Here is a 15,939-nt window from a genome sequence, read left to right as displayed (position 1 = left end):
TATAAGAGTCCACATCTTGAACAACAGATACAATAGATGAGGTTGGAGGAGGTGCAAATGAACCTCTGTCTAACCTGAAAGGACTGTCGGGGTGCCTGGACAGAGTCGAGGGAGGAGGTGTAGGGACAGCTTTTGCATCTTCTGCGGTTGCAGGGGAAGGTATCTGGGGAGGGGGTGGTTTTGGTGGGAAAGGATCAGTTAACCAGGGAGTTGCATGTCTTTGGAGTGTGGGAGGAAACCAGAGCACCAGGAGAAACCCATGAGGTCACAGAGAGAACGTACAAACTCTGTACAGACAGCACCCGTAGTCAGGCTCCAAACCTGGTCTCTGGCGCTGTAAGGCAGCAACTCTACTACTACACCACCATGCCACCCCAATATGAACGACATGATTTGAAGGCAGACTAATTCAGCTTTATAGCACTTGGGAAGATCAAGATAGATGGAAAAAAGGCAGGCAGGATAAGAAGGTTAAGACCCTACCATTTGGATTCACTCAAATTATTAGGGAATCATTATTAGAGGAAATTCTTAGAGGATAGTTTTACACACAACCACACGTGAAGAGAATACTGTGTACCATATTATTGTGCAACTGTATTATAAATAGGGAAGATACCAAGTGCTGGAGTAACTCAGCAGCTCAGGCAGTATCCCTGGAGAACATGGATAGGTGATGTTTCAGGTCAGGTCTCTTTTTCAGACTTCTTAATCTGCAGAAGGGTCCTGACCCGAGACATCACCTATCCATGTTCTCCAGGGATGCTGCCTGACCTGCTGAGTTACTCCAGCACTTTGTGTCGCTATTATAAGTGGTCTTGGTGCAAAAGTGAACCACAGTTTTACTGTCAATTGGGATGTGGAAATTTTATGTATTAGAAATTCTTAATTTGTAATGCGATTCTATTTCTGAACTTTCTTCATCTGTGAATCTTGGGGGTTTCAATCATCCCAGTGGGATTTCCAGCATTTGCAGCGCCTTTTGATTTTTTACAATGAATGCATTCCCCTGGTTACCATCAAACCTGATATGTGAATAATTACTTCACAATGTATCTGATGGAACTGGAGGTTTCTCAGAAGGCACGCAGTACATACATTAATGCTGTAGAAAGCTGACACAGCACAGAAATAGACGGAGAGCAAACTGATCTCTGAAGGCAGGAACTCAGACTGAAGAGATCACAGCAACAATTTAAATTAAAGACCAGAAGTTGCTTCTGCTTTTCATGCATATTTGATAACTGTACCTGCACCTGTGAAGACTCTGGCTTTATATCAGTTCAAACCATGAATCATAGAACATAAAGAGTAGAGCACAGGAACAGGTCCTACAGTGTCTATGCAGAGCATGATGCCAAATTAAAACTAATCTCCTTTGCCTGCACGTGATCTTTAGACTTTAGAAATACAGCACAGAAACAGGCCCTTAGGCCCACCGAGCCCGCGCCGACCAGCACTATAATACACACAAGGGACAATTTACAATTTATTTTACCGGAGCCAATGAACCTACAATCCTGCACATCTTTGGTGTATGGGAAGAAAGTAGAGCACAAGGAGAAAAACCACGTGGTCAATTATGACTTCTGGTATAATTCTTGTTCAGTTTGCCCGGGAACACTTTCCATCCAATCATTACTTCCCTCTGTTGCCCTGGCTCTGGGCTCCCAGAGGTTTATTTCCCACCGACTATGCAGAAAGTGGCCCGGTCATTCCAAGAGGCAATTGGACTGTTCCTTTCATTTCCATCAGAGGGCCATCAGAGAGCAAGGAGGGCCGCCGTGAATGAAGGGGAAATCCGGTCGGTGGATGGGGGGCCTCCAGGAAGAGAGGGGCGGGGGGGGGGGGGGGGGGGGGGGGGGGGGGGGGTTTGTCCTGAACGAAGGAGAGATCCAGTGGGGGTGGGGGAGGCTGTTGCTACGTGCGGCGGCAGGCAGTAGATAGGACTGTTCGGTGAACATTTGTTACTTTGTCAGCACCAAAACGTGGCAACACTTGTGTACTGCCCGGGTGAGTTCTACCACATGATTTTATTGGGTTGTATGTAAAACAAAGCATTTCACTGTAGCTAGATTCATGTGACAATAAAGTGTCTTTGAATCATTGAGAATGAATACAAAGCATGTTTCCAAAGGTGTCGTGTACAAATGGAGAGTAGACTCTTCATAAATTAGAGACATGTAACAGAAACAAAAAAAGTCCAGACAAATGTACAGACAAGAGACATGATACCAAAACATGTGTGTTTCCTGGTCCAGTACTTCTAGGGGAACAATCCCATTTCCAATTCTCGCTCTCGTACATTCTCTCTGTGACCACGTGGGTTTTCTCCGGGTTCTCCGGTTTCCTCCCACACTTTAAAGACGTACACGTTTGTAGGTTCACAAAAATGCTGGAGAAACTCAGCTCCATAGATGCTGCTGCACTCGCTGAGTTTCTCCAGCATTTTTGTGTACCGTCGATTTTCCAGCATCTGCAGTTCCTTCTTAAACACATTTGTAGGTTAATAGTCTGTGGTAAAATTGTGAATTGTGTCTAGGACGGTGCTAGTCAGTGCAGACTCTGTGGGCTGAAGGGTCAGTTTCTGCACTGTATCTCTAAAGTCTAAATATATCAGGGTATATTACACAAGATGTATATCTATCACAATTGGAATACAACTTGATGCAGGCTATTAAATGCTGGATTAATTTTTAATGTGCTCTGAATTTTAACAGGACAGGTTGTTTTGAAGAATATATTTCACTGTCCTATTTTGCTTTTATTTAGATGCAACATCTATAGAAACTTTATTGCTGCAACCTTTCCTCCACTGATAAGTTCAATAAGCTTCCTTTCTCACGAATTACCTACACGTTCAAAGTATCTCAACTCATTATTTTCATGATAAGGATCTGGATCGTCTGAAAGCTAACAAGTGGGGAAATCTCTTTATATTGCCTGCTCGCTTCAACTGATTCACTCACTCACCCGGAACCTGCATCGTCAGCTTCAGACACTGATGATAAACCTTGGATTCAGCGCGGGCTCAAGGACACCAATAAAAATCCCCTGCCGCTGGAGACTACAGAAGAGCACGGAGTGACGGAGGACACCGACACATCGCCTGGCCAGGCCGACCCCAGCAACTTCGACCCAGTGCTGTCGCCAGGACAACGGGCCTTTAAGGTCAATTTAAGACACTACTTGAAGAACATTCAAACTTGAAGGGCAAAACTTGAAGATTTAGAGGGATATGGGCCAAACGTGGGCAGGTGGGACTAGTGTAGGTTAGACATGTCGGGCAGTGTGGGCAGGTTGGGCTAAACTGCCTATTTCCGTGGTGTATGATTCTAAGACTCTTTAATACAAGAGTGTGCTAGAAATGTGTTGACTTGTGTACAGCCTTAATGTAATCTATTAATCTTATGCTCCTGCACTCAGGTCTGATTGTGCTTACATATAATAATATTTTTACTGAACTGTATGCAAACAATGAATTTTACTGCACCTTGGTGCATGTGACAATAATGTAGCATTGAAGCATTGAACAAGAGATTGCAGATGCAGCAATCCTGAGAAAAGACCAAGTGCTGGAGGAACTCAGCGTGCCAGGCAGCATTTGTGGAGGGAATGGAGAGATGAAATTTTGGGTTTGAACCTTTCTTCAGACTGAGTCACGATTGGCAATCCCCTCACCAACATGCTTCCCTCAGCGAACAACACCGACAAATATTTTACTTGAGATGTTTTACTCTTTGTGCTACTTTTCTGCATGCAGTCCTGTTGGCCTTTGCCTATACAATTACAGTAATGCACTTGAACGGTAGTTTATTGGTTGTAAAACACTTTAAGAAGTGCTGGCAATCCAAAATAGTGCTATTTTGTTCTTCTGAATTAATTCTTTAAAGATTGTTTCCAGGATGAGTTTGTCTCTGGAAACATTGCCATTTATTGCCTTTCCTGGATTGCCCAAGAACTGCAAAAGCAATTAATTAGTTTAGTTTATTGTCATGTGTACCAAGGTAGAATGAAAAGCTTTTGCTGTGTGCTAACTAGTCAGTGGAAAGACCACATATGAATTACAATCGAGCCATCCACAGTGATAAAGGGAATAACGTTTAGTGCAAGGTAAAGTCCAGTAAAGTTTGATTAAAGATGACCCGAGGGTCTTCAATAGGGTTGGTAAGGACCACTCTCTAGATGTTGATAGGATGGTTCAGTTACCTGATAACAGCTGGGAAGAAACAGTTCCTGAATCTGGAGGTAAGCGTTTTCATATATCTGTACCTCTTGCCTGATGGGAGCGGGGAGAAGAGGGAGTGACTGGGGTGAGACTGGTCCTTGATTATGCTGGTGGCCTTGCTGAGGCAGCGTGAAGTGTAAATGGAGTCAATGGAAGGCTGGTTTGTTTGGGCTGCATCCACAAACACTGCAAAATGCTGGAGGTCTGCAGTTACATAGAGGGCAGACTGGAGGAGATTTTGGCCACTGAAGGATGTTAGTGAACCAAATAGTTTTTCCAACATTCCGGGAGTGTCACAGTTACTGTTAGAGACACTAACGTTTGTTAAATTTCAGATGCTTTTAACTGTGTGAACTTAAATCTCCCAGCAGCCATGGTGGGACTTGATCTTGTGACTGTAACAACACTCCAGAACTCTCACTGTGTGTCTGGTAACTGGACACAGCTGTAAATCTACGTTTCCAATACCTACCCAGCACATGGGAACAAAAGGTTGTCAGGAAGAAGCTGACAACTTCTTGCACCTGATGGTCATGGTTTCCAGAGTCCTGTACCTTCTTGTCGATGTGCGGATGTGAATTGAGAGCATGGCCAGGTGGGTGTGGGTCCCTAATGATAATGGCTGCCTTTTTAAAGGCAGCGCCTCCTATAGATCCCTTTGATGGTGGGGAGGTCAATGTTTAACCGCTCCTATCACATATTTAGAGAAAATTGAGAGCCACTGGAGCTGCGTACACTATCCTACACATACTAGGGGCAATTTCACAACTTATCCAAACCAATTAGCTTACCACTTTGGAGTGTGGGAGAAAACTGGAGCACCCAGAGAAAACCCTCGTGGTCACAGGGAGAACGTTCAAACTCCATACAGACAGTACCCCTGGCCAGGATTGAACCCTGGTCTCTGGCACTGTAAGGCAACAATTCGACTGTCGCGCTGCCCTCACCTTTGGATCTATTTTCCCAGTCAATATTAAACAATTTCATCCACATACCATTGTAACAGTCTTTAGTTAAGGTTAGGACAATAGCTTCAGACACAAGTCAATCCCCCTGCTATACAAACTCCCCTATAAATACAATAAGCTCCAATTTCTGCAAAACTATTGTTCACTACAAGTGAAAACAATAATTATTTGATCAATAGTACAGCAATTTTGGAAAGAAAAGGCTGAAGTGGCAATATCAGGTCAATACAAGATTATCACACCATACCCCTGCCACTCACTGAAGATTAATGGAATAGAAATTGGGTGATTATAAAGAAAACTAAAACGCCTCCTTTATAATGTTCTTCAAAGTAATCATTAGTTTCACAAACTATCGAAAGTGCAGTTTAGAGAGCAGATTTATTATTTTACACTGAAGATAGACACAAATTGCTGGAGTAACTCAGCAGATCAGGCAGCATCTCTGGAGAAACGGGATAGGTGACAGTTCGGGTCGAGACCCTTCTTCAGACTGAGAGTCGGGCGAGGGAAAACTAGAGTTATGTAAAGGTACAGAACAGATCAGAGCCGGCACTGATGGCCAAAGAGCCCACAATGGTCCATTGTTGGCTGTGGAGGATGTGAGAGCGAGTGGGTAGGAACAATGAAACTCGCAGGACGACTATGGTGGGGGTGGGGCAGAGAGAGAGGGAAAGCCAGGGTTACTTGAAATTTGGGAAATAAATATTCACACCATATTTTTGGTTGTAAGCAAAATATGAGGTGCTGCTCCACCAATTTCTTTTACACTGTACTATTTTAACTTTAGTTCAACAATGGTAGTTGAAATTCAATTTTTTGAATAAAAATTTAAAAAAAAGGCTTGCTTGGGAATTCCAGTCATCAACGCTGTATGCCTGAAACATTCCTTAAATTCTATATAGAGGGTCCAAAACATTTAAAGTGAATAGAACACTTAACCACTGCAAATTGGAGGAGTACAGAGAGTGGTGAATCTGTGGAATTTTCACACAAAGAATATGTGTGAATCTGTGAACATACAGAATCTGTGAAATTTTCACACAGAGAGTGGTGAATCTGTGGAATTCTCTGCCACAGATGGTAGTTGAGACCAGTTCATTGGCTATATTTAAGAGGGAGTTAGATGTGGCCCTTGTGGCTAAAGGGATCAGGGGGTATGGAGAGAAGGCAGGTACAGGATACTGAGTTGGATGATCAGCCATGATCATATTGAATGGCGGTGCAGGCTCGAAGTGGCCTACTCCTGCACCCATTTTCTATGTTTCTATGAGTAGCACCTCATATTTCGCTTGGGTAGTTTACACCCCAGCGGTATGAACATTGACTTCTCTAATTTCAGATAATCCTTGCTTTCTCCCTCCTTCCCCTCCCCCTTCCCAGCTCTCCCACAAGCCTACTGTCTCCGCCTCTTCCTTTCTTTTTCCCGCCCCCCTCCCCCAACATCAGTCTGAAGAACGGTCTCGATGCAAACCGTCGCCTATTCCTTCTCTCTATAGATGCTGCCTCACCTGCTGAGTTCCTCCAGCACTTTTGTCTACCTTCGATTTTTCCAGCTTCTGCAGTTCTTTCTTAAACTTAACAGGCTGCTAATTTAGTAGATAATTTCAATGCTACAGGTTAATCCACAATTATTTCAAGTCTTGTAAGGATGTACAGCCATGGCTATTTTTTAACATATGGTAAATGTACCTTCAATTGAGCGTTGTCTGTTCCTGGAAACTCTCTCTGATCCAGTTTCTTCCAGCGATGCATGAATTTAGTAACAACAGGTCTGGTGTAATCCACGATTTGGAATCCGGTCACATTAGCTCCACCATGCATAAATCTATCCAGTGGTATATCCTTGAATCCCTGTAGACACAATAGGAATTATATGTAATTATATTCTTTATTCATTTGTCCACATTAGCTCCATCCACACACTGAATGGAATACTCTATAATTCCCCTGGTTTTAATGGATAAAATGGCCAGAGTCTTTGTATTCCTTGCTGCAGTTCGGAAGATAATCACCAGCAGCAACGCTTCCTGCCTTGCCATGGGGCTCCACACCGGGTCCAGGGGCAAAGCCTATTCATGGATACAATTCTCAACTGGCCCCTCAGCTTTATGCCAGCCTGTGGCGGCACAGTGGCACAGCAGTGGAGCTGCTGCCTAATGCCCCTGTCCCACTTAGGAAACTTGAATGGAAATCTCTGGAGACTTTGCGCCCCACCCAAGGTTTCCGTGCGGTTCTCTGAGGTTGCAGGTGGTTGCTGGAGGTTGCAGGTAGTGGAAGCAGGTAGGGAGACTGACAAAAACCTCCGGGAACCGCACGGAAACCTTGGGTGGGGCGCAAAGTCTCCAAAGGTTTCCGTTCAGGTTTCCTAAGTGGGACAGGGGCATTACAGCAGCAGAGACCCGGGTTCGATCCTGACCTCAGATACTGTCTGAATGGAGTTTGTACATTCTCGCTGTGATCGTGTGTGATTTCACCAGGTGATCCGGTTTCCTCCCATATTCCAAAGACGTCCAGGTTTGTAGCTTAAATGGCTTGTGTAAATTGTCCCTAATGTGCAGGACAGAACTAATGTCTGGAAAACGCTGGTTGGCACGGTGGGAATTGATCCCCTTCTCTCAATGCCACTAGAAAGCTGTGTCTTGCTGAGGCATTTCAGAGGGCAATGAAAAGATAAAGCCAATGCTTTTTATCTGTGGAGTCACGGGTAGGTCAGGCAGCAGAAGGACAGCGTGCTGTCTTCCCTCGAGGGTATCAGGTTTTTTTTTAACGTCGATGCAGTTATTTTGCGGGTACCGTGACTGAAAAGGGATTTTTAAAAACATCCATAATTGGTTCATTTCATTGAATTTAAATTCTCCAGTTGCTTTGGTGTTATTTGAACTCAAAATGCTTGGTTAACACGTCAGCCTGTGATTTTGGTGGAATCACTTTATCCCCATTATCTTTGTAACTTTGCCAAATTAAACATTGGTTATTTTGTCTAAACTGTTTCATGTAGCATTAGTCAATTATTTCAGGGAACGTTGCATTTGAAACAGTTTCATGGTCCATCAGCACCCTGTATTTTTTCTATTAAGTATATCTCTACTTTTCTCACTCGGTTTCCCACACACGTACTGTATTTGTAGTGAAAGACAGGGCATTTCTCTTCCTCGATAGGATCTTTAGGCTTTTAGAGACAGAGTGTGGAAACAGGTACTTTAGCCCACTGAGTCCACGCCAACCACCAATCACCCCATACACTAGTTCTATCTTACACACTGGGGACAATTTAAGGAAGTCAATTAACCTACACACCTGTATGTCTTTGGAGTGTGGGAGGAAACCAGAGCACCCGGAGAAAACCCACAGTCTTAGGGAGAACATATGAACTCCGTAGTTAGGATTGAACCCGAGTCTCTGCTGCTGTAAGGCTGCAACTCTAACTTCCTGTCCCACTTAGGAAACCTGAACGGAAACCTCTGGAGACTTTGCGCCCCACCCAAGGTTCCCGTGCGGTTCCCGGAGGTTGCAGGTGGTAGCCGAAGGTTGCAGGTAGTGGAAGCAGGTAGGGAGACTGACAAAAACCTCCGGGAACCGCACGGAAACCTTGGGTGGGGCGCAAAGTCTCCAGAGTTTTCCATTCAGGTTTCCTAAGTGGGACAGGGGCATAATGCTATGCCACTCTTCTCCTATCTCTGAGTCCCACCTTACCACTTTTCCTCTTCTATTCCCCTCCCCACTGCCCTGTCCCACCTATTTACCTCCAACATTACATTTTACTCTCCTCTCTCCTTATTTGACACCATTTTGTCTCCTTTTCACCTCTTGCCTTTGTCACTTATTCAATCCATCTACTACGTCCCCCCCCCCCCCCCACGCCCCACCACTGTATCAAACTATCCCTTGCAAGACTTTGCCCCACACCTTATTTTGTGCTTTCTCCCCTCTCCATCAGTCTGCAGGCTGTTGAGCAGAGTCATCATCTGTCCATTCCCTCCACAGATGCTGCCTGCCAAGTCTAAACCGCAGTGTGAATTCCGCAACATTGTCCCGTCAGCCACTTCAGTAATGAATGGACTGCCATTTGCTCTTCATATCACATAGGCAAGGAAACGTTAATCCGAAAATTATCCAAGCTGAATTTTTAAGGAGCTGGATGATATGGCTACTGAACAGGAAGGTAACAATCCAGTGCTTACCAAGTTGGCCAGGACATAATGGTAGCCTCGGACGTGTTTACCGACACTTACAATCTGAACAGAAAGAGAAAGAAATATTCATCAGCATTATTCATCGGTATGGAGTAACACAATGCAAATACAACTTTAGTAACTATTAAAACAAATCACTTAGGCAAAAGGAACTGCAGATGAAGGGATCTAGTACAAAACACAGTGCTGGAGGAGCTCGGTGGGTCAGGCAGCATCTATGGAGGGAACGGACAGAAGACATTAATGTCTGGACTCTCACTCTGTGCATTTGGTGGCTACCGACTATTTTACATCTGTGGGTGGGGTAGAGTGAACGATGTGAGCAGAAATCCTGTTAGATTCCTGTTAAGAATAAGGAGTAAGCCATTTAGAACGGAGACAAGGAAACACTTTTTCTCACAGAGAGTGGTGAGTCTGTGGAATTCTCTGCCTCAGAGGGCAGTGGAGGCGGGTTCTCTGGATTCTTTCAAGAGAGAGCTAGATAGGGCTCTTAAAAATAGCGGAGTCAGGGGATATGGGGAGAAGGCAGGAACGGGGTACTGATTGGGGATGATCAGCCATGATCACATTGAAAGGCGGTGCTGGCTCGAAGGGCCGAATGGCTTACTCCTGCACCTATTGTCTATTCCATATTCCACTTCACCATGAAGGGTGGAATTCAGCCTCTGCGAATATGTTTGAAGAATGATCCCGGCCCATATCATTGCCTATCGATTCTCTCTGCAGATGCTGCCTGATCTGCTAAGTTTAGACTATAGATATAGCATGGAAACAGGTCCTTCAGCCCACCGAGTCAGAGCTGACTAGCGATCACCCCATACACCAACACTATCCTACATGCTAGGGACAATTTACAACTTTATTTACCAAAACCAATTGCCTACAGACCCATACATCCTTTTGAGTGTGGAAGGAAACTGGAGTGCCCGGAGAAAACCCACACGGTCACGGGGAGAACATAAAACTCCATCCAGACATGGTCAGGGTAGAACCCGGGTCTCTGGTGCTGTAAGGCAGCAACTAGACCACTGCGCCACTGTGCCATCCTTTACTTCAGTACTTTATTTGGGGTAAAACAATTCATTGGTTTAACAAGAAAGCTGTATTTTGAAAACATTGTTATGAATGAAGGAAAATTATGCACAGAAATCCTGGGTTATAGGTTGGAAATTTCTTCCTTCGGTTTGGTGGGTTGGGTTTGAAGTTGGGACAGAGCTCTCTATTCCGTGTGATTGCTGTTACATTATCTCACGGCAACATCACATGTAGTTTCCTTCAATGGTGCGGAGGTCAGTACATGCCAGGTAATTACCCGCCCAGGTAGTGCCCTCAATGCCAGATAGGTCGTATGCCTGCTCCTAGCTTTCGCCTCCCTGAAAAGACTAAAACATGTCAACAAGCGAAGGCAAACAGGCCTCGAGGGGAATGATTACCTCAGACGTTGCCTGTGATGAATTATTAAAGATGTTACTCCTCACTCCAGTCACTGTACAGCCTGAAGCTCCCCATCAGATCAGCACCCTGGGACAAGTAACACTGGGGTGGCACAGCGGTAGAGTTGTTGCCTTACAGCGCCAGAGACCAGGGTTCAACCCTGACTACGGGTATTGTCTGTACAGAGTTTGTACATTCTTCCCTGTGACCGCGTGGGTTTTCTCCGGGTGCTCCGGTTTCCTTCCAACCCCAAAGACGTGCAGGTTTGTAGGTTCATTGGCTTCTGTAAATTATTCCTTGTTTGTAGGATAGTACTAGTGTATGGGATGATCACAGGTTGGCGTAGACTGGGTGTAACGAAGGGCCTATGGCTCTGCGTCTCTCCAGTTTTCACAAATTAGTAGTATTCTGGTTACTAGTTTCAGTACTTTTCACTCAGTACAGTCGTGCGAACACATCGTATGGCCGACAAGAACTTTGGATCTCGGTTTTCTTTGTACAGTCAGTAAATTAGACGACCTCCAACTACCGCCGGAGATCACCAGGACACCGCGGTCTAGCGTGCCAGCTCCTCCGACAGGAAGTGCCCGGAGGCGGCGCAGAGACCGTAAACAAAGACGCGGGAAGCGGGGAGGCTATCGGGCTAGGCTAAAGCTAAACCCTCACCAACTAGCTCTGCCCAGCATTTTCCTCACCAACGTTCGGTCTCTGGTGACAAAATGGACGAACTACGGCTGCGGATCACTTCACACAAACGGATTACAGACTGCAACGTCATGATTTTCACAGAAACATGGCTCAACAACAACATCCCGGACAACGCCATTGAACTGGATGGGCGCACTGCTCTCAGGGCCGACAGAACAGCGGAGGGCTCCAGTAAGACCAAGGGCGGCGGGCTATGCATTTATGTAAACAACGCATGGTGTATGGACGCTGTTATAACTGGTAGTCACTGCTCTGCTGACCTGGAATACCTGATGATAAAGTGTAGGCCCTTCTATCTGCCCAGAGAATTCACATCAACGTTATCACTGCAGTCTATGTACCTCCGGACGCTAATGCAAGGCTAGCAATGAAAGAGCTGCAAGCTGCTATCAGTAAATACCAAACTGCACATCCAGATGGGACCTTTATTGTTGCGGGTGATTTAAATCACTTCAACCTTAAAACTGTACTCCCCAAGTTCCATCAACATGTCTCCTGTCCAACCAGAGGAGACAATATTCTGGATTTAGTGTACACAAACATTGCTGAAGCCTACAAAGCCCTCCCCCTCCCCCACCTGGGACAGTCTGACCACCTCTCTCTGTTCCTGCTCCCCAAATACACACCTCTCATCAGACGTGTGAAACCAACTGTGAGGACAGTGAAGGTTTGGCCTGAAGGGGCTGTCTCTGTACTACAGGAGCAGTTTCAGCAAACAGACTGGAGTTTGTTTGCCACTCAGGCCACCTTTGACTCTCAAGTGGACATTGAAACATACACCTCATCTGTTTTGGACAACATAAAATCCTGCACCGACAACGTCACAACCCACAAACAAATAAAGGCCTTCCCTAATCAGAAGCCGTGGATGAACAGAGAGGTCAGACTCTTGCTGAAGGCTCGCGATGCCGCTTGCAGATCTGGTGACGCTGAGGGACACAGCTCATCCAGGGCCAACCTGAAAAAGGGAATCAGGAGCGCAAAACACAAACACAAGCTGCAGATCGAGGAGTATTTTCAAAATAACTCCGACCCCAGACACATGTGGCAAAGCATCAAGTCCATCACGGACTACAACAAAGTTAACACACCCCCCAGCCAACGACGCCTCCCTTCCTGACGAGCTAAACTATTTCTATGCTTGTTTTGATCGGGACAATAAAACACCAGCCATCAAACGTGCCCCACCCCCGAATGAACAGCCCTCAGTCTCTCCACCTCTGCTGCACAAAGCACACTGAGCAAAGTGAATGAGCACAAAGCTGCCGGCCTGAAGAAGGGTTTCGGCCCGAAACGTCGCCTATTTCCTTCGCTCCATAGATGCTGCTGCACCCGCTGAGTTCCTCCAGCAATTTTGTGGGCCCCGATGACATCCCAGGGCGGGTGCTCAGGGCATGTACTGGACAACTATCCCTGGTCTTCACTGACATCTTCAATCTGTCACTGGCCCAGGGTGTCATCCCTACATGACTCAAGACCACAACCATCTTGCCAGTGCCCAAACAGCCAGCTTCAGGGAGTCTCAACGACTTCCGCCCAGTGGCACTTACCCCCATCATCGCAAAGTGTTTCGAGAGACTGTCCTCAAATCCAGCCTCCCTCCCACACTGGACCTCCATCAGTTTGCCTATCGGCCCAACAGGTCAACAGAGGATGCCATATCAGCGGCTCTTCACTCTACCCTGACCCACCTGGACAATAACAACTCCTACATCAGGTTGTTATTCATTGACTTCAGCTCTGCATTTAATACTGTCACCCCCGCCAGTCTGATCACCAAACTCAGCGACCTTGGCATCAACACCTCTCTCTGCAATTGGACACTGGATTTCCTCACGAACAGACCCCAGTCTGTTAGGATTAACTACATCACCTCCTCCACTCTGACACTGAACACCGGCGTGCCACAGGGCTGTGTGTTCAGCCCTCTCCTCTACTCCCTCTTCACCCATGACTGCGTCCCCATGCATGGCTCCAACTCCATCATAAAATTTGCCAATTACACCACGGTGGTAGGACTGATCAGTGACAATAACGAATCAGCCTATAGGGAGGAGGTCCAGCACCTGGCAGCTTTGTGTACCAACAACAACCTTGTCCTCAACACACAGAAGATGAAGGAAATCATTGTGGACTACCGGAAGACCAGAGGCGGCAGACATACCCCCATCCACATAAACGGGACTGAGGTGGAGCGCGTCTCCAACTTCAAATTCTTCGGGGTACACATCTCAGAGGATCTGTCCTGGTCCCTCAACACCACCAAACTGATTAAAAAGGCGCAGCAGCGCCTCTACTTTCTGAGGAGGCTTAAGAAAGTTCACCTGTCCCCACAGATCCTGTCCAACTTCTACCGCTGTACCATAGAAAGCATCCTGACCACAGCTGACAGGAAGGCACTGCAACAAGTGGTGAAAACCGCCCATCACATCATCGGCGCCCCGCTCCCTGCCATGGCTGCCCTTCACCGCACACGGTGTCTGAGACGGGCTGCCAAAATCATTAAGGACCCCTCACACTCCAACCATGGACTGTTTGCCCTCCTCCCATTAGGGAGGCGGTACAGGAGCCTCAGGTCTCGCACCAGCAGGCTAAGGAACAGTTTCTTCCCCAACACCATTACCCTGCTGAACTCACAGGCCCGACGCTAGACCCCCCCCCCTTCTCATCAGTATTATTTATAGTTTATATAATTTATAGTTAAGCTCTTATTCACCAGAATATAGCACATGTCGATCGTTTGCACCTTAACAACTCTCTGTATATATGTATATGCCTATGTACATTCACCAATATATCCTCATTTGTATATATTGTCTTCATCAGCATCTTACTACTTTGCACTCTGGTTAGATGCAAAACTGCATTTCGTTGTACCTGTACTTGTACTATGTGCAATCAATAAAGTAGAATCTAATCTAATCTAATCACTGCACTGTGTCTCTAAAGTAAAGTACTCCTGTTGAGGAGTGGGCATGGTAGGCTATGAATCAGATGTTGGTAAATATGATTACTACGGATTCCTACGATGGTTGGTATGGACGTGGAGGGCCGAAGGGCCTGCCTCTGTGCTGTATGACACTACAGACACCACTCAGATACTGTTTGGCAGATTTCTTGCCTCTCAGAGCTACATAAACGATGTATATTTGATGCTCTTCGCAGGTTTGAGAGGCCCGTTTTCCTTTTGGCCCCTTTGTCTTAGATGGAATGAGACAAGTAGTTTTATTAATACTGCAAAATCTATTTTGTATCCCATTAATGCCATGTCAACCAGATTAATTACAGACCTTTCAAATGTCAGTCACTTTTCGCTTGTGTATAAAATAGTGACCCGTTTGAACATGTGTCATTTTTGAAAATGAGCGTGGGGTCCGTATGTTTCAATGGCTTCGAAATCTGTGTCACTCTTGGTGATTAGAAATGTCATTTCCACCATTCTGCAATGTTGATGGCTTTGTTAATTATATTCTGTTATCATTTCACAGTTCACATCGATCCCCCTCCTTGCCAATGTATCCAGAGACACTGTGTTGCCTGCTCTTGTGGCTGGCTGGGCAGGGGGGAAGGGAGGAAGGAATACAGTGACTGATACTGCAGTCCAGATCGGTAAGGCTCAGCTGCTCTCTCTGGTTATCCCTTGATGCGTGTAAAATATACTCGGTCAGGGAGTGCAGAATTCCCCCACAATAAAAAGGAAAGCAGAATTATTCTCTGATAATAGACACAAAGTGCTGGAGTAAACCAACGGACCAGGCAGCATCTCTGGATAAAGGAATAGACGAGGAAGGGTTTGAAGAAGGGCTCCGACCCAAACAAAAGGTTACCTATTCCTTCTCTCCAGAAATGCTGCCTGTCCTCTTGATTTACTCCAGCATTTTGTGTCTACCTCGGTAAAACCACGTATTCCTACACATATTTCTGATAATGTTGTATTTATCAGTAGTTTGGACTTTAGCGAAACAGCGCAGAAATAAGCCCTTCAGCCCACTGAGTCCGCATCAACCAGCGATCACCCTGTACACTAGCACTATCGTACACACTAGGGACAATTTTACAATGTTTTACCGAAGCCAATTAACCTACAAAACCTGAACGTCTTTAGAGTGTGGGAGGAAACCGGGGCACCTGGGGAAAACCCACGCGGTCATGGGAAGAACGAACAAATTCCGTACAGACAGCACCCACAGTCAAGATCAAACCCGAGTCTCTGGCGCTGTAAGGCAGCAACTCTACCCCTGCGCCACCGTGCTGCCCCAATGCAGCGTTAAGGGAGGCTGCGCAGATTAATACTAACAATGCTCTTTTTAACATTCTGGATGAAATGTATATTTTTTACGAGTTAGCATGTTGGAAGTAAAACGGTCTCTTGACTGCAATCCGCTCTTTCCTTCCAGTCTGCAGA

General features: G+C 45.9%; 1 protein-coding gene across 4 annotated transcripts in view; it reads right to left on the bottom strand.

Moving 5' to 3' along the window:
* The window catches only part of gria4 (glutamate ionotropic receptor AMPA type subunit 4), a 186,987-nt gene that overhangs the window by 90,953 nt on the left and 80,095 nt on the right, over positions 1–15,939 (bottom strand). For all 4 annotated transcript variants that reach the window (XM_033022671.1, XM_033022672.1, XM_033022673.1 and 1 more), the window contains exons 5-6: positions 9,381–9,434; positions 6,889–7,050 (exon numbers count right to left, since the gene is read on the bottom strand). In XM_033022671.1, the coding sequence (XP_032878562.1) occupies positions 6,889–7,050; positions 9,381–9,434 (216 nt within the window). The remainder of the gene's footprint in view (positions 1–6,888; positions 7,051–9,380; positions 9,435–15,939) is intronic.

Source organism: Amblyraja radiata, chromosome 6 (assembly GCF_010909765.2).
Source record: "Amblyraja radiata isolate CabotCenter1 chromosome 6, sAmbRad1.1.pri, whole genome shotgun sequence".
Lineage (NCBI taxonomy): Eukaryota > Metazoa > Chordata > Chondrichthyes > Rajiformes > Rajidae > Amblyraja > Amblyraja radiata.
This window is presented reverse-complemented; position numbering and strand designations above follow the sequence as displayed.